The sequence below is a fragment of the Ascidia mentula genome, chromosome 7 (assembly GCF_947561715.1).
Source record: "Ascidia mentula chromosome 7, kaAscMent1.1, whole genome shotgun sequence".
In the NCBI taxonomy this organism is placed as follows: Eukaryota; Metazoa; Chordata; class Ascidiacea; order Phlebobranchia; family Ascidiidae; genus Ascidia; species Ascidia mentula.
The window spans coordinates 9,959,803-9,980,229 of NC_138572.1; the positions used below are offsets into that span (position 1 = coordinate 9,959,803).

Below are 20,427 nucleotides of genomic sequence, written 5' to 3' on the forward strand. Positions count from 1 at the left end.
ACAAGAAAACGTCAGTTTCTTTTTACACTGTCACATAATTTATGGCTGTCGTCGGCTTACAAAGTGTGGGATATTTATCAAAATTATTGCGGTCGATACAAGTAAACCCATTTGTTTAAGGTTTTTATTAATTCGCATAATGTTTTAGGTACCGAAGTTTTTGTTGATAGAATGTAAATTAATAGAAAGTTTATCAGGATATATTAGTACAAGGGTTACTATAACTGCTTAGTTAACGTTCAAAGTGTAAACGGAATTGCTTTAAAGATAGGTTAGTTTTGGTTTTGTATGTCGCCCCACGTGAGCACAAAAGGCCCTTACATGTTTCTAACATTTCCAGCGGCCTCCGTACTATAAATATCTGGTAAGCTCAAAACCTAATTTTTGTTATGGTCCCATAGTACTTGAAAGTCCAAACAAAAACAATATTTAACCGATGTTTTTCTTTTGTCTGTTATAAAGGTAATATCATTGTGGTATTGCATTAAATTAGTTTCGATGGGATGGGGCAACAGAAAATCACAAAAGGAGTGTATTTTGAAAATTGTCCTATCTGTGTATCTGTGCTCATTCAACTAAAACACTGGCACCCATGCATGAACCGTTGTATTGTTACACACATTTATACTCTGTTACGCAAGACAGAGCGCGAAAAGGGTATTCCCCCACCAAAAACTCCCTTCCATAGAAATATAGATGCGGTTAATAGTCTTTCACACAGAAACAAAAAAGAAACATACGCTACATGTCTCTGGCGGTATTCGACCAATATTCAAATATTACCAATCAAAGATATGAAATTTTTGTCAGGTAGCGTAGAAGTTGCTCTCCGCATAACAATTTTGTTTGAACAATCATTTGTTGAACCAAGAAATAAGGGATTGATTGAAGTGAAGTCAGAGTGAAAAAGGTATCTCTTACCAATATGACAACCTTGGTTTCTGTAAATGCAGGGTATTGGTTAGTTTTGATTTTTTTAAACAACAACTAACATATGGCAGTGATATTGCTGAAAGATTACATTTTCAAAGTGGGAACAAATTGCTTCCTGAATGAAATATTTTTATGCACGCGATTTTTTGAGAGCTTGCATAACATTCACTTGAACACAACAAAATACTGTTATTTAATCGAATTCGTTTATGTGATGTCATTATTATTCTTGAGCTACATAAACCAAAACATCATGGTAGATATTGGATAATGTATACTTTCATTATACTCTCATAGGCATCTCCGGTTATATTGATACAATCTTGGCACAAAAAACTGTGTAAACTTTACACATTTTCATTAATTAGTCACAAATACCAATGATAGTTTGCACATGAAATAAACCATTAACATACTTACAGGATTTTGCAAATTTGAAAATTTTACTTTAAAGTCTTCATCTATGTTCCAATTTCCAAGTACAAGTTCATCCTGTATATTGTGGACACATTTGAGTAAAGTTTCAGCTGTATCACCATGTATGTCAATGGAAGAAAGATTTAATTTCCATATCTGGGAATAAAATGTTGAATCTGAAAGTTTCTTGAAACAAACATATAAATAAATGTCTACGAGAACAAACAGAAATACTGTACATTTTGCAATAAACATCAGAGCCACAAAGGGTTTATTTGAATAATACTGAAAAGTAGTGTTAATTTGAACAACAAACACAATTTCAAACTTTTGTCCATTCAAAGGAAAAAGTATTGTTTTGTGCAATCGCAGCATTGTTGAAATACAATACATCGTTGTCTAGTTATAGTGGTAGAGATTCCCAATATATATGTATATGTGACTACAATTGACCCAGCAAAAGAGTGTTGGGTCTAAGCCCAGGGTTGCGAGTTCAAACCTCAAAACTTCGGAGCTAGATTTTTTTTAGGTATTGTTGCGATTTGTCGAAAAAAAGTAGTTAATTCAATCTAATAAATGTTGCCATGGTTGGAAAATTTATATTGATTTAATAAATAGGTAAGAAAATGTGATGAATAATTGAAGTTAAATTTAGTTGACAGTTTAGATCACCCAGCTATATTTGCCAGAGCCACAAGGTGTCATACTTCTGATTTATGTTAAACACAAAAAGTGTCTGGTAATATTTCATGCTTGTCAATTTTGCCAGTCTGTAACTAAATACTGGCTTAGGCTCACTTTAAACTTGATGCAATACCTGATCCAGAACTTACTGGATTTTTGAGTTGTGCTATGGAAGTTAGAATCACACAGATACCAACACTTGTCATACCACAACCACCCAGAGACAGATTTTCAATCCATGGCATGTATGAAGCAATAGCAGATGCACTTTCATCATCAACTGTGTTCCAATCAAGTTCCAACAAAGAAACCTAAAACAAACAAAATGTAACAAACCAAGACAACAATTCAGAACAACAAAAAGTCTTAAAACTTTATTTATTGACCTCTAATTGTTACTATTTACTCCACACTAGGTAGTATACTTTTTGTAACTTAGTTTTTGTAAGCCTAACAAAAAACTACAATGATTTAAAATACCTTTTGTATTATTGCTTTGGCAACTTCTTGTATTGCAAAGTTACTGACATTTTTCAAAGTGAGTTCTAGTTCGGCAGAAAATAAATGTATACAAAATGACAAAGCACAAGCTGTTTCATCTCCGCCCACTACCAGATGTTTTGGGATGGAAGAAACCTTTAAACCAAACAAAAAGATGACTGAGTTATTCTTGACTTTTCTTCATAGTTCTATATAAATAGTGTACTCGGTCACAGCAACAATGTGTTTCCTATGCTTAATCAAAACAATATCTTGTAGTTCTATCACAGTGTTTCCCAAACATGTGACGGCATTCCAAGTGGTACCAGAGCACCTTTCCGTAATTTGGGGATATAGTTCAAATTTAAAAAAGTGTAATTGATTTTAAAATGTTTGTTACTTCATCCCCTAGGTTACTTTGTAACACTCTACTAGGTGGTACAAGTCGAAATTGTTTTACCTCAAAGTGGTATGCAACTACAAAAAGGTTTGGAATCACTGTTCTATCATAACACTTTCTTTTGATTCTATATCTTTCCTCACCTATTGTTAAGGGGCAAAAATGATTTTTTCTCAGTGAGCCTGAAAACTAAGGTCCTGAAGTTTAGTGTTTCTTGTGAAATTGCTATTAGTAAATTGTTGCTTTGAAAATGGTATTGTTTCAATGATACAAAAATGTAAACAGTAAAAGAATGTTTTTTCGTATCACAAGCTCATAGTTTCTGTTTTGCAAAACAAATGAAGCAATACCAAAGAAAATTTTAAGACCAATGGTTGCCAATCCACACAAGCTGCATTTTTATTTCAGTATTTCGTAAATGGGAAATCTTTTAAAAAAATCATGGTGAAATATATTTATGCTGTGGGTTTTCTGTTCTTAGGAACCCTTGATTGAGACATGAAAAAATATTTTTCTACAAAGAAATTTTCAAACCTTAAATGCCACTTCAAAGTACTTGTCAGTCAAAGTCATCGGTTGCTGGGAGCTCTAAATGATACAAATACTAAGCTGTAAACAGTCAACCTGATAGGTCTTGTCAGTGCACCTATGGTGTGACTTAAAACAATCTTATCAGATAAATAGCTTTCGAGACTGACAACTTGTGATGACTATACAGTGATCATTAACCATTGGGTGCCAAACCATTGGGTAAATCTATTAGGTCTTAACAGTGGTCATGTCTGCAGCTCAATTTAAAAATCATTATTGGCTCCATGACTTATACATGATATTTTTTTCAGTTAGTTGATTTTTTACCGATAAATTTGGAAGCAGATCAACCTTCCCACAACAGTTAATTCCATGCAATAATATTTCAAATTTTGAAACAATCAATTTGTTAACATGTGCTGTTGCTCCATCGGAAAGCAAATGTAGTAAAGATTTTGAAACACAGTTTCCACTAATATCCAGAGAGTCAATCTGAGAACAATAATATGCCTTTAATTTAACACAAAAATATGTGGAATTGCTAAAATTTATAAAAATATGACCAACTTTACAGAACTACAGAAACAGGTATCTTACTTGGTGTTGAAGTTTCGACAAAGAAGAAAATATTTTACACATTATGGGACCAGCAACATGACAACCTGACAAAGACAGGTTCTTTAATAAGTGAAGGCTCAATGATATTGACAATGCAGCTTGATCATCAATGTTGTTGTTGTCAAGGGTGAGTGATGTAAGCTAGAAAAAAAATTTATAACCAAAATGCTTCAAGCATAAATTTTGGTGTGTAGCCAAAAACGTATATGCATGGTTTCTCTCTTGTCAAATATTTCAGTTTCAAATAGTTGTAAAACAGTTGTTGATTTACTTGATGTTGCGAACTTAATAGGGCGGCAGCAATGGTACACAGACCATTGCTCTTAATATGACAGCCAGAGAGTGACAAACTGTCAATTAAGTGAACACTTGAAGCTATTGCAGATGCGTCAATATCATCAATAAGTTTCTACATAACTCACTTGATGTTGAGATTTCAATAAAGCAGAAGAAATTTCACAAATGTCGTCGCCATTAATAAAATTTGCAGATACACCTCCGCCATCTTTATCAAAGGTATATGTAAACTAAATAACAAGTAATAATAATATTATTTTATCTTATCGAATTTGGGCTTGTTTCAGGCAGTTTTAGAAGGGAAAAAAATGAATCATTAAACAGCCTAATCTTTCATGGTTAATAAAAATTACTCGTCTACACATTCTGGTTAAAATTGGTTTCTGGACAAATGTTTCAACCTACCCCTGGGAACATTTGTCTCCTGCAATTCCAACAAAAATGCTATTACAGTTTGCAGGAAATACGAATCATCAAATTACCCAGTCTATTGTGGTTTAATATATGTATATATATTGGATTAAAAAACGTTGCAGAATAATTGATCAAGTAGGTCTGTTCCAACCAGCTGCTATTTTTTTCTTAACTTGGATGAATCAGGTCTCTTTATAAAAAATTGTGTTTGACAAACAAGCTTGACAGTCGGCAGTTGCATTATTGCATATGAGTTTAAAAACAGGATTTCTTTGATATGATTGCCATATAGGATCACAATGTAGTGCACACCAAAAATCTTTACAAAAATGAGATTCATAGGCAAGAAAAATGAGATTCATACTTTACCTTGTTTGTTGGCTGAAAATTGTCAACAGATTGTTCTGGAAACTTCTCGGCCTAAATCATTAAAACAAACTTATTCTAGGTAAAAATAATGGTATATACTTTTTCTGACTCTTTTCACAAACAAAAAATGGTTAAAATAGTAAATTTATGATATGTTCGGTAACTTTTGTAATACTTTTGGTAACAAAATAAATTTTAAGCTGACCATTTTATTGTAGTATACGTTTTGTAACTTAGTTTTTGTAAGCCCAACAAAAACTACAATGATTAAAAATACCTTTTGTTTTATTGCTTTAGCAACTTCTTGAATTGCAAAGTTACTGACATTTTTTAAAGTGAGTTTTAGTTCTGCAGAAAATAAATGTATACAAAATGCCAAAGCGCAAGCTTTTTCATCTCCATCCACTTTCAGATGTTTTGGAACAAAAGTAACCTTGTAACCAAATAAATATAACTGAGTTATTCTTGGCTTGGGGATAGTTCCATATAAATAGGGTACTCGGTCGCAGCAACAATGTGTTTCCTATGCTTAATTAAAACAATATTTTGTAGTTCTATCATAGCACTTTCTTTTGATTCTATATCTTTTCTCACCTATTGTTAAGAGGAAAAAATGTTTTTTTCTCAGTGAGTCTGCAAACTAAGGTCCTGAAGTTTAGTGTTACTTGTGAAACTGCTATTAGTAAATTGTTGCTTTGCAAAAAGGTATTGTTTAAAGAATACAAAAATGTAAACAGTAATAAAATTATTTTTTGTATCACATTCTCATAATTTCTCTGTTTTGCAAAATAAATAGATCAAAACGAAAGAAAATTTTGAGACCAATGGTTGCTAATCAATACACGCTGCATTTTATTTGCAGTAATTCGTAAAGTGGGAAATCTTTTAAATATTTCATAGTGAAACATATTTATGCTGTTGGTTTTCAGTTCTTAGGAACACCTGGTTAAGACACAAAAAAATACTTTTCTACAAAGAAATTTTCAAACCTTGAATGCCACTTCAAAGTATTTGTCAGTCAAAGTCACCGGATGCTGGGAGCTCTAAATGAAACAAACTTTTTTTTTTTGCATACATTGGTAAGGGATATTTATTTTTATACTGAGCTACAGACAGTCAACCTAATAGGTCTTATCAGTGCACCTATGGTGTGACTTAAAACAATCTTATCAGATAAATAGCTGTAAAGACTTCCATCTTGTGGTGACTATACAGTGACCATTAACCATCGGGTACCAAACCATTGGGTAGATCTATTAGGTCAAAACAGTGGTCCTGTCTGCAGCTCAATATAAAAATCATCATTGGTTCCATTACTAAAATATGATATTTAGTTTTTTTAGTTTTTTTTTTATTTCTTCTGTCAGTTGATTTTTTACCAATAGATTTGGAAGCAGATCAACCTTCCCACAACAGTTAATTCCATTCAATAATATTTCAAATTTTGAAACAATCAATTTGTTAACATGTGCTGTTGCTCCATCGAAAAGCATATGTAGGAAAGATTTTGAAACGCAGTTTCCACTAATATCCAGAGAGTCAATCTGAGAACAGTAATATGCCTTTAATTTAACACAAAAATGTGTGCTATTGCAAAAATTTATAAAAATATGACCAATTTTACAGAACTACAGAAACAGGTATCTTACTTGGTGTTGAAGTTTTGACAAAGAAGAAAATATTTTACACATTATGGGACCAGCAACATGACAACCTGACAAAGACAGGTTCTTAAATAAGTGAAGGCTCAATGATATTGCCAATGCAGCTTGATCATCAATGTTGTTGTTGTCAAGGGTGAGTGATGTAAGCTAGAAAAAAAAATTATAACCAAAATGCTTCAGCATAAATTTTGGTGTGTAGCCAAAAACGTATATGCATGGTTTCTCTCTTGTCAAATATTTCAGTTTCAAATAGTTGTAAAACAGTTGTTGATTTACTTGATGTTGCGAACTTAATAGGGCGGCAGCAATGGTACACAGACCATTGCTCTTAATATGACAGCCAGATAGTGACAAACTGTCAATTAAGTGAACACTTGAAGCTATTGCAGATGCGTCATATCATCAATAAGTTTCTACATAACTCACTTGATGTTGAGATTTCAATAAAGCAGAAGAAATTTCACAAATGTCGTCGCCATTAATAAAATTTGCAGATACACCTCCGCCATCTTTATCAAAGGTATTTGTAAACTAAATAACAAGTAATAATAATATTATTTTATCTTTAAACTTATAGGATTTTCAGAATATGATTGTTTTTCAGAACTTGATTTTTTTTACTTAACTGAATGAACTAATTAAGATATAAACTACAATTAGTCATCCAACTACAGCTTTTATTTGTTGGTCTGACTGTTTTTCATTTACTGAGGCATATTTTCACTGCAAAGCATTAGGTTTTTTGTGTATACTTATTTGTACAAGTTAATGCATTCACTGCTAAGCATATTACTTTCTTGCATTATCTTTTTCTTTCTTAGTTATTTAATAACACAGCTACAGAAATAATAGTACAGAAATGTGTAAGCAAACATTTTGTCCATTTATGTCGTCAATTTTACGGACTGTAATATTGCGAAGCTCATTTCTTGTTGCGAAGCACATCAAGTTCAAAAATAAAAGCACATAAAATCATGGGGGTTTAATGCTTAGTTCACATATAGGTATTTCTATTGAAGTACGTTTGTCCTCTAATTGTAATTATATGTAACAAAGTAATTAGAGATGCATGGAGGTCATGGCCGTTTGGTCAGCAAAGTCGTCTGATAGTCACACCAGCTGCACTGATGAGACCTTTTAGGTCGAAACAGTGGCCATCTGTCTGCAGCTTATACACAAATTCATATTATTGGCTCCACATTGCTTAGCATGGAGGTCAGTTTTATAGTTGAATGAACACATATGCTTATGGCAAATTTGGGCTTGTTTCAGGCAGTTTTAGAAGGGAAAAAATGAATCATTTAACAGCCTAATCTTTCATGGTTAATAAAAATTACTCGTCTACACATTCTGGTTAAAATTGGTTTCTGGACAAATGTTTCAACCTACCCCTGGGAACATTTGTCTTCCGCAATTCCAACAAAAATGCTATTACAGTTTGCAGGAAATACAATTCATCAAATTACCCAGTCTATTGTGGTTTAATATATGTATATATATTGGATTAAAAAACGTTGCAGAATAATTGATCAAGTAGGTCTGTTCCAACCAGCTGCTATTTTTTTCTTAACTTGGATGAATCAGGTCTCTTTATAAAAAATTGTGTTTGACAAACAAGCTTGACAGTCGGCAGTTGCATTATTGCATATGAGTTTAAAAACAGGATTTCTTTGATATGATTGCCATATAGGATCACAATGTAGTGCACACCAAAAATCTTTACAAAAATGAGATTCATAGGCAAGAAAAATGAGATTCATACTTTACCTTGTTTGTTGGCTGAAAATTGTCAACAGATTGTTCTGGAAACTTCTCGGCCTAAATCATTAAAACAAACTTATTCTAGGTAAAAATAATGGTATATACTTTTTCTGACTCTTTTCACAAACAAAAAATGGTTAAAATAGTAAATTTATGATATGTTCGGTAACTTTTGTAATACTTTTGGTAACAAAATAAATTTTAAGCTGACCATTTTATTGTAGTATACGTTTTGTAACTTAGTTTTTGTAAGCCCAACAAAAACTACAATGATTAAAAATACCTTTTGTTTTATTGCTTTAGCAACTTTTTTTTAAAGTGAGTTTTAGTTCTGCAGAAAATAAATGTATACAAAATGCCAAAGCGCAAGCTTTTTCATCTCCATCCACTTTCAGATGTTTTGGAACAAAAGTAACCTTGTAACCAAATAAATATAACTGAGTTATTCTTGGCTTGGGGATAGTTCCATATACATAGGGTACTCGGTCGCAGCAACAATGTGTTTCCTATGCTTAATTAAAACAATATTTTGTAGTTCTATCATAGCACTTTCTTTTGATTCTATATCTTTTCTCACCTATTGTTAAGAGGAAAAAATGTTTTTTTCTCAGTGAGTCTGCAAACTAAGGTCCTGAAGTTTAGTGTTACTTGTGAAACTGCTATTAGTAAATTGTTGCTTTGCAAAAAGGTATTGTTTAAAGAATACAAAAATGTAAACAGTAATAAAATTATTTTTTGTATCACATTCTCATAGTTTCTCTGTTTTGCAAAATAAATAGATCAAAACGAAAGAAAATTTTGAGACCAATGGTTGCTAATCAATACACGCTGCATTTTCTTTGCAGTAATTCGTAAAGTGGGAAATCTTTTAAATATTTCATAGTGAAACATATTTATGCTGTTGGTTTTCAGTTCTTAGGAACACCTGGTTAAGACACAAAAAAATACTTTTCTACAAAGAAATTTTCAAACCTTGAATGCCACTTCAAAGTATTTGTCAGTCAAAGTCACCGGATGCTGGGAGCTCTAAATGAAACAAACTTTTTTTTTTGCATACATTGGTAAGGGATATTTATTTTTATACTGAGCTACAGACAGTCAACCTAATAGGTCTTATCAGTGCACCTATGGTGTGACTTAAAACAATCTTATCAGATAAATAGCTGTAAAGACTTCCATCTTGTGGTGACTATACAGTGACCATTAACCATCGGGTACCAAACCATTGGGTAGATCTATTAGGTCAAAACAGTGGTCCTGTCTGCAGCTCAATATAAAAATCATCATTGGTTCCATTACTAAAATATGATATTTAGTTTTTTTAGTTTTTTTTTTATTTCTTCTGTCAGTTGATTTTTTACCAATAGATTTGGAAGCAGATCAACCTTCCCACAACAGTTAATTGATGCATGGAGGTCAGTTTTATAGTTGAATGAACACATATGCTTATGGCGAATTTGGGCTTGTTTCAGGCAGTTTTGGAAGGGAAAAAATGAATCATTTAACAGCCTAATCTTTCATGGTTAATAAAAATTACTCGTCTACACATTCTGGTTAAAATTGGTTTCTGGACAAATGTTTCAACCTACCCCTGGGAACATTTGTCTCCTGCAATTCCAACAAAAAAGCTATCACAGTTTGCAGGAAATACGATTCATCAAATTACCCAGTCTATTGTGGTTTAATATATGTATATATATTGGATTAAAAACGTTGCAGAGTTTGCATATGAGAAAACAGGATTTCTTTGATATGATTGCCATATAGGATCACAATGTAGTGCACACCAAAAATCTTTACAAAAATGAGATTCATAGGCGAGAAAAATGAGATTCATACTTTACCTTGTTTGTTGGCTGAAAATTGTCAACAGATTGTTCCGGAAACTTCTCGACCTAAATCATTAAAACAAACTTATTCTAGGTAAAAATAATGGTATATACTTTTTCTGACTCTTTTCACAAATAAAAAATGGTTAAAATAGTAAATTTATGATATGTTCGGTAACTTTTGTACGTTTGTCCTCTAATTGTAATTATATGTAACAAAGTAATTAGAGATGCATGGAAGTCAGTTTTATAGTTGAATGAACACATATGCTTATGGCGAATTTGGGCTTGTTTCAGGCAGTTTTAGAAGGGAAAAAATGAATCATTTAACAGCCTAATCTTTCATGGTTAATAAAAATTACTCGTCTACACATTCTGGTTAAAATTGGTTTCTGGACAAATGTTTCAACCTACCCCTGGGAACATTTGTCTCCCGCAATTCCAACAAAAATGCTATTACAGTTTGCAGGAAATACGAATCATCAAATTACCCAGTCTATTGTGGTTTAATATATGTATATATATTGGATTAAAAAACGTTGCAGAATAATTGATCAAGTAGGTCTGTTCCAACCAGCTGCTATTTTTTTCTTAACTTGGATGAATCAGGTCTCTTTATAAAAAAATTGTGTTTGACAAACAAGCTTGACTGTCGGCAGTTGCATTATTGCATACGAGTTTAAAAACAGGATTTCTTTGATATGATTGCCATATAGGATCACAATGTAGTGCACACCAAAAATCTTTACAAAAATGAGATTCATAGGCGAGAAAAATGAGATTCATACTTTACCTTGTTTGTTAGCTGAAAATTGTCAACAGATTGTTCCGGAAACTTCTTGGCCTAAATCATTAAAACAAACTTATTCTAGGTAAAAATAATGGTATATACTTTTTCTGACTCTTTTCACAAATAAAAAATGGTTAAAATAGTAAATTTATGATATGTTCGGTAACTTTTGTAATACTTTTGGTAACAAAATAAATTTTAAGCTGACCATTTTATTACATGAAAAGAGACTAATTTTTATGTTAATCATGGTAGCTTTTCTTTGCACTATCATTACTTAATCTTGTTGGTTAAACTTTCAGGAAAACCTTGGAAAAAGTATTACACAGTTATTTTGTCCATGAACACTCATTTTATGGAAAAAATATCTCTTCTAATTGATTTTGCATGAAAATGAAAGCAAATTTCCAACCATAAAAGAATCAAACACCTTACCCAAGGAGCCTTGTCATCCGTTGTTGCGCTTGGCTGAGCCAAGCGATGTTTAGCCAAGTTTGTGAGTACATTATTTGACACCGAAGAACAGATTGACACATCCTAACAATGATTAAAACAATTTGGTTATATTGTCAAATGTACTTCGTACATTTTATTCACGAAATTCCCAACCTGTATATGTTTGTTCATTTTGTCAAGAAAAATGTCAAAACTTCCATGATAAAATCTGCATCCATTTGAAACTTTAATGTTGTAACTTTTATCTGATTTACTCAAAGCACAACCGATACAATAACTATCTGTTGGAAGTATCTTTCCAGACAATGTTAATGTATCTGGCAATAGACACAGATCATCATAAAATGATTTCTCATTTATTTCATGTAACCAAGAGCAAATTTGCTGTAGTTTTATTCCCCCTGCAGCACGTTTTACTTGATTGCTAAAAAAACGTTTAAGCAACCTTTTCTTGTTAGCTATCAGTTTGTAGTTCAAATTTCTGAAACAATCTTTAACTACTTCCTTAAGATTTTCATTGCAGAGACCAAAAACAAACTTCGCCACAACTTCCCATCTGTGTGTGTTAAGATTGGGAAGATGTGGACGAAACTCTTGTACACTTAAGAAAAACATAAGGTAACAAGCAGCAAAATATTCTTGCCATGTCAAATGTGAGAAGTTGCTCATAACTTCAGAATCCATAAACTTCATATTCCAATTTTCTTTTGTCACAAATGTTGCAAGAAGTCCTGTCAACGTTTCTTGGGAAATTTCTACTTTCTCTAGGTCGTTAGTAGTAAATACAATTTTACTGTCCTTGAAACCATTCCATGCCAGTTTGGATATTTTTTTTAAATATTCCACTTTGGTTACTTTCTTTTCCTCTCCTCTGACAAAGTCCTGCTTAAAATAATACTGAAATCCATTTGCAAAAACATGTGTGAGAGAGTGAAATCGACTATCATCGCCCTGTTTAAGACTGTTCCAGATAACAAAAGCAATAAAAATGCATGTAGCTGGGACATAACAAGCATAATGAAAGTTTGGATTGCATTTTATGTTTTGCCATACATCAGCACTGTTATCTAAACATATCTGATTGCAAAGTGTTTCTTGGGATTTTTCATTGAGGCCCATAATTTCAGCTACAAACAATGGTCTACATTCTACATCAATGTAGAAAAAATGCTTTTGCCGCGAAGTGAACACTTTTTTAGCATTTTTAAGTAGTTCACCCTTCATAAGACCATATATATATTGCAGGGGGTGATTTTCTTTATATGGATCAACTTTTTTGTATCTTAAGTTCCATTCTGTTGCAGCTTCATCAAGGCCATCAATAGTGATCAACACATTTTTAGAGTTTATGAGGAAATTAAGAAATCCTTTTTCTTTATGTTTTTCAATAGTTGATTTACTGTATGAGTCTGATGGCATTGAATTTTTTAGCAAAAAAGCAACGAATGTTGTAGGAGTATCAAAGTCAATGTTTTTTCACAGATATGTAGAAACAAAATTGTGCTTTATTACAATTCTCCATTTTGCCAGACATTGCTTTTTCAGTTATTACTTTCGATAGAGTGGTTTTTCCTATTCCTGGCTGTCCAATTAATGCTACTGTGTTTGCATGCTGTTTCTTTCCTTGAATATGTGCTGCTTTGTTAGCTCTCCAAAACAATTGTTCAACCGATATTTGGCTGTCCTGTTTTAAATTAATTGACTCATAATCCTGACTCCTATTATAATGTCCAAGTTCATAATCTGAAACAGTTCTAAACTTTTTTCGAGCATAACATGCAGGATAAACTTCTTTAGATGGACTTTCTGTTATTTCCAGGGGGCAAATTTCAATTTGCTGTTGAGTCAAAATCTGGAAACTCTTTGACATGCATTGCTCTTTAGCAGCTTCATACAGTAACTGTTGAACATTAGCACAGTCATCTGAAAAAATGTCTAATATAAATCTGAAATCTGGTAAAAAATGCAATAAAAAGCTGTCAAAAATGTGAAATAAGTCTATACTCACGATTGAAATGGCCAATTATATTAAGTTAGACAAGGCCTTACCAACATTTCCACATGCAAATGGTAAATGATACAATTTTATTGGTAAACTAGAGATCCAAAGGTCATATCCTACTTTAAAGCTGTTTATGCAATGCACTTGCATTCAAATGCAATCATTTTTATAATAAAGAAAAGGTGTTCAGTAAAGAAAAAGTAAGTAACTTTGATTGAATATAAACAAAAATTTTAAAATTTAAACAGGCCATTTTATTGCTCAGTCTACCTAAGCCTACCTTGACTAATTTCAACACATGTATCTTTTTGTTTGGTGTTTCCATAATAATTATCTAAAATGATAAAATTTAAAAACTAAGTGCTCAAAAAGAACAAGTAACAAAATTGCATTGGTGCTTACTTATATCTCTATTTGCAGCATAAAATTCTTGACGACCTTGAATGGACCCACTGAGATTTAATACAACCTCTGTAAAATGAAATATTTTCAAACAATAACAATAGCGGTAGAGATCCACTATGTATATGTGAAGGTTGCCTGGCAAGTTGCTTAGGCAGCAAGGTGCCTTGGTCACTGACACCGATGAGCTTCTGCAGCTCGGTCAATGTGTTGGGCCTGGTTAGCCCAGAGTTGTGAGTTCAAGTCTCACAGAGACCTTGATTTTTCATATCTCTTATCAGGAAAAAGTGGCTTATCCAGCTACGGGCTGCAGTGCCTGGGTTGCAAACCTGTAAACTTAATGATCTTGATGTGATTGCCAAACAAGGACCTGCTCAGTGGAGCGATACTGCAACTCAGACCATTGCATGAAACATTACTGTGTCTGTGTTTTGTAATATTTGTTGATATTTGGTAATTTATGTTCATACCTGATTGTTTCAAAGTTTGTTGCCCACTTTCTAGGATCTAAAAATGAAGTTATTATTATAATTTATACAATAAATAAGACACAAACTTGCAATTAGTTTGTTTTACCTCAGTTGCACATGCTGGTCTCAAATTTTCCTCAAATGCTAAATTTACAGAAATAAACATTAAATTTTTGAGCTGAACTTAATGGCAAACATTTACTTTCAGGTGGAGAATATGAACTGGGATGACCCAAAATATGTGGATTTGCAAAACTTGGTGAACGGCGTTGATCTCTACAAAACAAAGTATTGAAAGCGTGGAGAACTACACCACTGCGTAACTACATAGAATGCTGAATAAAACTTAAAACGTTGTTTTTAAGCAGATACAAAAACACAGTGTAGGTTTTTTCCATCCAAGAAAAAAGCATTAAAAATGAAAGAAAATAACAACAGCATCAACGTCAGGTTGAATAATTAACTTTGGCCAACATGTAATGTTTCACATCACTCATACTCGTGGAAAGTTCTTGGTTGTTGCCGTTTAATTAACGACTCCTCATCCTCACTCCCTTCACTATTGATCATTTCTTTTTCGCTGGATGCAACAAAATACACAACACTGTGTCCCTCTTTTTAAAGCCATTGTCTCTAAACAGGATTTTGTTGAGTAAAACGCCAAATTAACAAAATTAGGTCTTTCCTCCCAAGCCTGTGCAAGGTGGGACCTTACGAGGATAGAAAAGAGGAACCAGGAAATGTTAGTTGACAAAAAAATTCATGCGGATACAGACAGACCAGTAACCATAATTTTATCCACTAAGTGGCGCAATTTTTTTTAATTGGTTGGGGTGCATTCTGTGAGATCGACATCCATTTCAATGCGAAAACTTTTCTGGGAGTAAAAAATTAACAAACATGTACAAAACACATGAACAAAAAACTTTATGCCACGCTGAACTGCATGGTTGTATTACTTTGTTTTGCAATTTATTACACGTTCCGCCATTCTAAGCGCTGCGAAACTCACACAACCGTCTCTGAAAAGTTACTTAAAAATTATGACAACCTTAACAAGTTGTTATCCTAGGTCGCATACATAAAAAAGCAGATCAAGCACTTCCATATTTAAACCCTGCAACTGAGTTATATGCCAATTGTGCCCAAACAAAGGCTGGATTATTTTCTCACTTATGAATTACAGCATAGAATGCTAAAACATGGAATGGAAACTCTTTTCGTCACGCATGAGTAACACTTTACGCAAAATGAAAAATGCATTGGGTTAAATGCGATTTTGGAGTTTTTCGGCGGCGAAAAACTCCAAGTTAATGTAACCACAAGAATTTATTTAAATGTAATTCAAGTAGTTTCATCCTTAATCTTTTAAAATATGTGGATGATTTTAATTATGACGCGCTCTAATACACTTTTTAACCGTGTGTTACAAGTCACCTTACTGACTAAAAAAATGTTAATACGTCATCGCGTCAACCTCAAAGATGACGTAAGACATGTAATTACGTCATTCAAGTGATGACGTAATGTTTTAGATTTGCATATCTGCCTAAAAAGCAATCATGGGATTCAGAAACCTAATATTTGAACAAAACAGTCTGACCCAGAGGTCACATTTTTGCAGTCATTATTGGGTATATGTATCAAAATGTTTCATAGCTCCTCTTTTTGTAAAGACATATGTTGGACAGATAGTGCAGTACTACATGAAGTAGTTTTTGGCCCAAAATGTCAGATTGTAGCCTTTGTAAACCAGATAAGATAACCAGAGGGATGTTAGTTGACAAAAAAAAAATCGCCAGTTAACAAAAGTTTGAACGCGCGTTACTCGGCCACCTTACGAGGTAGCGCCATGATTTTTTCACACGATACAGATCATAGGCTGATCTTTCCAACGATACCAAAATTATTAAAAAAAAATATATTCATATTTGGTTATTAATATCATATGCGTATTATGACATAAGTCGCGAAAACAAGATTCGCTTCGCTAAATTTTAAAGCATAACATTCTACGCGCTAAACCCTTTCAAACGATATCAAAACTTTTGAAAAATTCGCTGGGGCTTGTACAGAAAAATGAATTTATATTTTTGAAACATGAAAAAATATCGATTTTTCCCTAATAACTTTTTTTATCGTTATGGCCCAAGTTTCAATTTACAACCATACAAAAGCTTAAAAATCAAGCTTTCCAAAAATATTAAACATGTCTAAAAACACATTGAGCTGCCGCTGTACGAGCCGAATACACTTTAACCCTACACCCCCCACTGTAAACACGGTTTAGGGGTGCTCTGGTGCATACTTTCGCCGATAAATGTTGCTACAAAGCGAGTCGCAAGCTTTTCTTTTGCACAAACGACCTTATACCATCCCACTATCGAATGAAATCAATTTTTTTTCCCGTCAAAAGCAGCCGGAAACGGTTGCTGTATATTTCCGACAGCAATGCTCGGAAATACGTTTTGCCTTATGAGGTGAAACCATCTAATTCTTTTTCTTTTGATTTTGCAGCTTTAAGCATGCCTGGTGGTACCATCTGGCATGCAATACAGGAACTATCTTCATCTCCAATCGTGGAAGACGTCGAAGTTGTTGTCATAGGGTTTGGCACCAATGATGTTCTCGCAATGAAAGGTGACAACCCTATGAATGGTGGCATTAGCGGAATTGTTGGCCGCATGAAAGCTCTTGTCCGATTGGTAAGGACACTTTACCCATTCGTCAAGGTATGTAGAAATACTATACATTACTTTGTGTCATTTAAACAATATACGTTCTAAGTATTTATACCCTATTTCGCGTTGCAGATTTTTCACACTGGAATATTGCCTTCGACAAAAAAGCCACGTTTGGTTACATCCCATAACAAAGAGTTGAGGAAGTCAGCAGAAGAAGTGGAACTTCGGTTTATTGAGGGTGGCATCCCATCGCAGTTACTTAGTAACGATGGGATCCATCTTTCAGATGAAGGGCTACAACTTCTGCTGACACACGTGGAAAGGACTGTCCAATCACAGGAGGTGGTGGTCAAGGCTTCTATCCAAGATTTCCCCGAATTAAATGCGGGAACAGCGATAACGCCGGGTCCACTGTTGGTGAGTACACATGTGTTTACAACAAAACTATAACAATAACGACATTATGTTACACTAGGAGTCCATGGAGCAGATGGAACCGGTGAAAACAAGGCCAACATTTCTCGATATTGTTCAGGAAAAGACGCAGCAGGTAAATTATTACATAATATATCACAACCCAATGTATCGTAGTATAACTTGCAGTTAAACAAACTACATTTGTATTTGCTAGGTTGACAAACCGTCATATGTACGGTTAGCTCCAGTACAGCGATCGGCTCCAGAGTACGATTGGCTCCAGAGGCCTTCCCAAATATGGGGAGGAGGAGGAGTACTGCTGGATTCCAACCTGCGGTCGTCCACCAAACTGCACACCAGACGACAACGGAATGTGGCGCAAGCATCGGAGTCCGGATGGATGGTTGTAACAAGGCGAGGAGGAAGAACGTCGGGGTACTCGAGCAGCGAGGAGTTCCAGCCCAACCCATCACCAGAGGACATCGAGATGACCAGCCCAACACCAGAGGACACCGAGATGACCAACACATATGGCTTGGCGGTTTAAAAAAGCGGCGGGCGACGGTCGGGTTTGAGTAAGTAATCGTTGGATTTAGCATAGCATCTCTGACTGAATTGATTCAACTTTGATTTCATTCGATAGTGGGATGGTATAAGGTCGTTTGTGCAAAAGAAAAGCTTGCGACTCGCTTTGTAGCAACATTTATCGGCGAAAGTACGTGACGCCCATACATATGGCTTGGCGGTTTAAAAAAGCGGCGAACGACGGTCGGGTTTGAGTAAGTAATCGTTGGATTTAGCATAGCATCTCTGACTGAATTGATTCAACTTTGATTTCATTCGATAGTGGGATGGTATAAGGTCGTTTGTGCAAAAGAAAAGCTTGCGACTCGCTTTGTAGCAACATTTATCAGCGAAAGTATGCACCAGAGCACCCCTATATCGTGTTTACAGTGGGGGGTGTAGGGTTGAAGTGTAATCGGCTCGTACAGCGGCAGCTCAATGTGTTTTTAGACATGTTTAATATTTTTGGAAAGCTTGATTTTTGGGCTTTCGTATGGTTGTAAATTGAAACTTGGGCCATAACGATAAAAAAAGTTATTAGGGAAAAATCGATATTTTTTCATATTTCAAAAATATAAATTCATTTTTCTGTACAAGCCCCAGCGAATTTTTCAAAAGTTTTGATATCGTTTGAAAGGGTTTAGCGCGTAGAATGTTATGCTTTAAAATTTAGCGAAGCGAATCTTGTTTTCGCGACTTATGTCATAATACGCATATGATATTAATAACCAAATATGAATATATTTTTTTTTAATATTTTGGTATCGTTGGAAAGATCAGCCTATGATCTGTATCGTGTGAAAAAATCATGGCGCTACCTCGTAAGGTGGCCGAGTAACGCGCGTTCAAACTTTTGTTAACTGGCGATTTTTTTTTTGTCAACTAACATCCCTCTGGTGATAAGATAGGGCCAAATTTAGCTGCTTAATTTTAAAGATTGTATTTACTTGGTTAACCATACTTAAATCTGGCCGTTTTTCATCTTTTATGCAAATAATATTAAATAATAAATAAATAGTGGTAACTATCTAAAACATATTGACATAATCAAATAAATTCCTGTGTCATTTTTTATATTCCATTGGTTTTGAGCAATTCATGCCACATATGAGCCAATGCTCTGTGAATATTAATGAACTTGCTTTTTTTGTACTAGTAATCTACCTTATACATTTTTCCCACGCATCACTGAGTTTTCTATTTGATTTCACTGTAAATATTTGGTTGTATATTGGCATTTTTGTCCGAAAGTTCGCCTTTAAGTGTTGATTAGTCCAATATCCCTGAGAAGAAAACAAATTTGATGGAAATTATTTTTGTCAAACTATTGCACACATAACAGAAGTATATTTTTTTACTCTTATCATAACAGTTGGTTGAATGCTCATGACACAGTTGAAAATATGTAATGTTTTGTTGAACTAAACATAATTGCCTTTCGTTTCAGCAAAATTGGACCTTAATATATTAATAACCTTATTCACTAGTCATTTTTTTTCTTCACAGATTAGTTTTAAGTAAAACACAACATAATTTGATTTAGATATGTATTAAAATGCTTCTGAGGAGACATGTCATGTTGAAGAAAAAGATGAAAGTTTTCAGAATTTGCTCGTATGCAAACACTTAAAAACAAATTACAGTTGGTTTATATTGGAAGTATTCCCACTGCCCTTGAGTATTTGCAAGCAATCAACATATATTTTGTCAGGGCTTAGCTTTTTCAAACCCATATTATGCACAAAAATGTTGTTTTGTGTTGGACTTTACTGACAACATTTGCACTCAGCAGTATGAACATGGTGTTGGCGAGGTATTTCCTGATATCAACTGATTTTATTAATTTGGTTCATTATAATATCTTCATCTCCATCAAGATACGGAAATCGCAGAAAAAAGCAGTCATACTATCGTTTGTCAACTGTTTGTCAAATGCCCTGTTTTTGCAAAATAAATATTCCCAAACAATCGCATTACTGTGTGCAAAGATATTGTCCTAGAAAAAAACATAATAAGCAAGTAGTTGATTTTACATAACAAGCATAGTAGTTGATAATATTACTCGATTTAGCCTCCCACTGCTTGCAAACAACAAAAGCGCGCAATTATTTGTTCATAGTTTGACCCAAAAGGCAGTAGACAGCAAATCGCCTTAAAAAATGATGCGACACGATTTATTCAAAATCATCCACATATTTCAAAAGACGAGGGACCAAACTTCCTGTTTCTTTTAAAAAAAATTAAA

The 20,427-nt window shown here is 33.8% G+C and overlaps 2 protein-coding genes and 1 long non-coding RNA gene across 3 annotated transcripts; all 3 read right to left on the bottom strand.

Moving 5' to 3' along the window:
• Nucleotides 1-589: 589 nt before the first annotated feature.
• LOC145909526 (uncharacterized) lies at nt 590-8,782 on the bottom strand. The gene is made up of 16 exons (XM_082996916.1): nt 8,750-8,782; nt 8,575-8,625; nt 7,234-7,338; nt 6,793-6,954; nt 6,523-6,687; nt 6,133-6,186; nt 5,421-5,576; nt 5,144-5,194; nt 4,486-4,590; nt 4,043-4,204; nt 3,773-3,937; nt 3,449-3,502; nt 2,515-2,670; nt 2,184-2,345; nt 1,354-1,506; nt 590-941 (listed from the first exon to the last, which is right to left on the bottom strand). The coding sequence occupies exons 1-16, from the start codon at nt 8,780-8,782 to the stop codon at nt 918-920; spliced, it is 1,758 nt and encodes a 585-aa protein (XP_082853042.1). The 3' UTR covers nt 590-917.
• A 115-nt stretch (nt 8,783-8,897) lies between these two features.
• Nucleotides 8,898-9,972, bottom strand: LOC145908187 (uncharacterized). The gene is made up of 3 exons (XR_014402952.1): nt 9,930-9,972; nt 9,541-9,594; nt 8,898-8,984 (listed from the first exon to the last, which is right to left on the bottom strand). It is a non-coding gene; the product is annotated as an uncharacterized LOC145908187 (long non-coding RNA).
• Nucleotides 9,973-12,972: 3,000 nt separating this feature from the next.
• Nucleotides 12,973-15,217, bottom strand: LOC145908186 (uncharacterized). Its single transcript, XM_082995397.1, has 7 exons — nt 15,017-15,217; nt 14,720-14,793; nt 14,624-14,661; nt 14,518-14,554; nt 14,048-14,116; nt 13,926-13,979; nt 12,973-13,566 (listed from the first exon to the last, which is right to left on the bottom strand). The coding sequence occupies exons 1-7, from the start codon at nt 15,085-15,087 to the stop codon at nt 13,109-13,111; spliced, it is 801 nt and encodes a 266-aa protein (XP_082851523.1). The 5' UTR covers nt 15,088-15,217; the 3' UTR covers nt 12,973-13,108.
• Nucleotides 15,218-20,427: the final 5,210 nt, after the last annotated feature.

Coding starts and splice junctions, on each gene's coding strand:
- LOC145909526 (XM_082996916.1), bottom strand. CDS start 8,782: ATGGTCAGCTTAAAATTTATTTTGTTACCAAAA. Junction 6,187..6,522: donor ATCTGCTTCCAAATCTATTG/GTAAAAAATCAA, acceptor TGTTTCATTTAG/AGCTCCCAGCATCCGGTGAC. Junction 5,577..6,132: donor ACTTTGAAGTGGCATTCAAG/GTTTGAAAATTT, acceptor TTTGGTTACAAG/GTTACTTTTGTTCCAAAACA.
- LOC145908186 (XM_082995397.1), bottom strand. CDS start 15,087: ATGATCAATAGTGAAGGGAGTGAGGATGAGGAGTCGTTAATTAAACGG. Junction 14,794..15,016: donor CAACCAAGAACTTTCCACGA/GTATGAGTGATG, acceptor TTTGTTTTGTAG/AGATCAACGCCGTTCACCAA. Junction 14,117..14,517: donor ACAAACTTTGAAACAATCAG/GTATGAACATAA, acceptor TTCATTTTACAG/AGGTTGTATTAAATCTCAGT.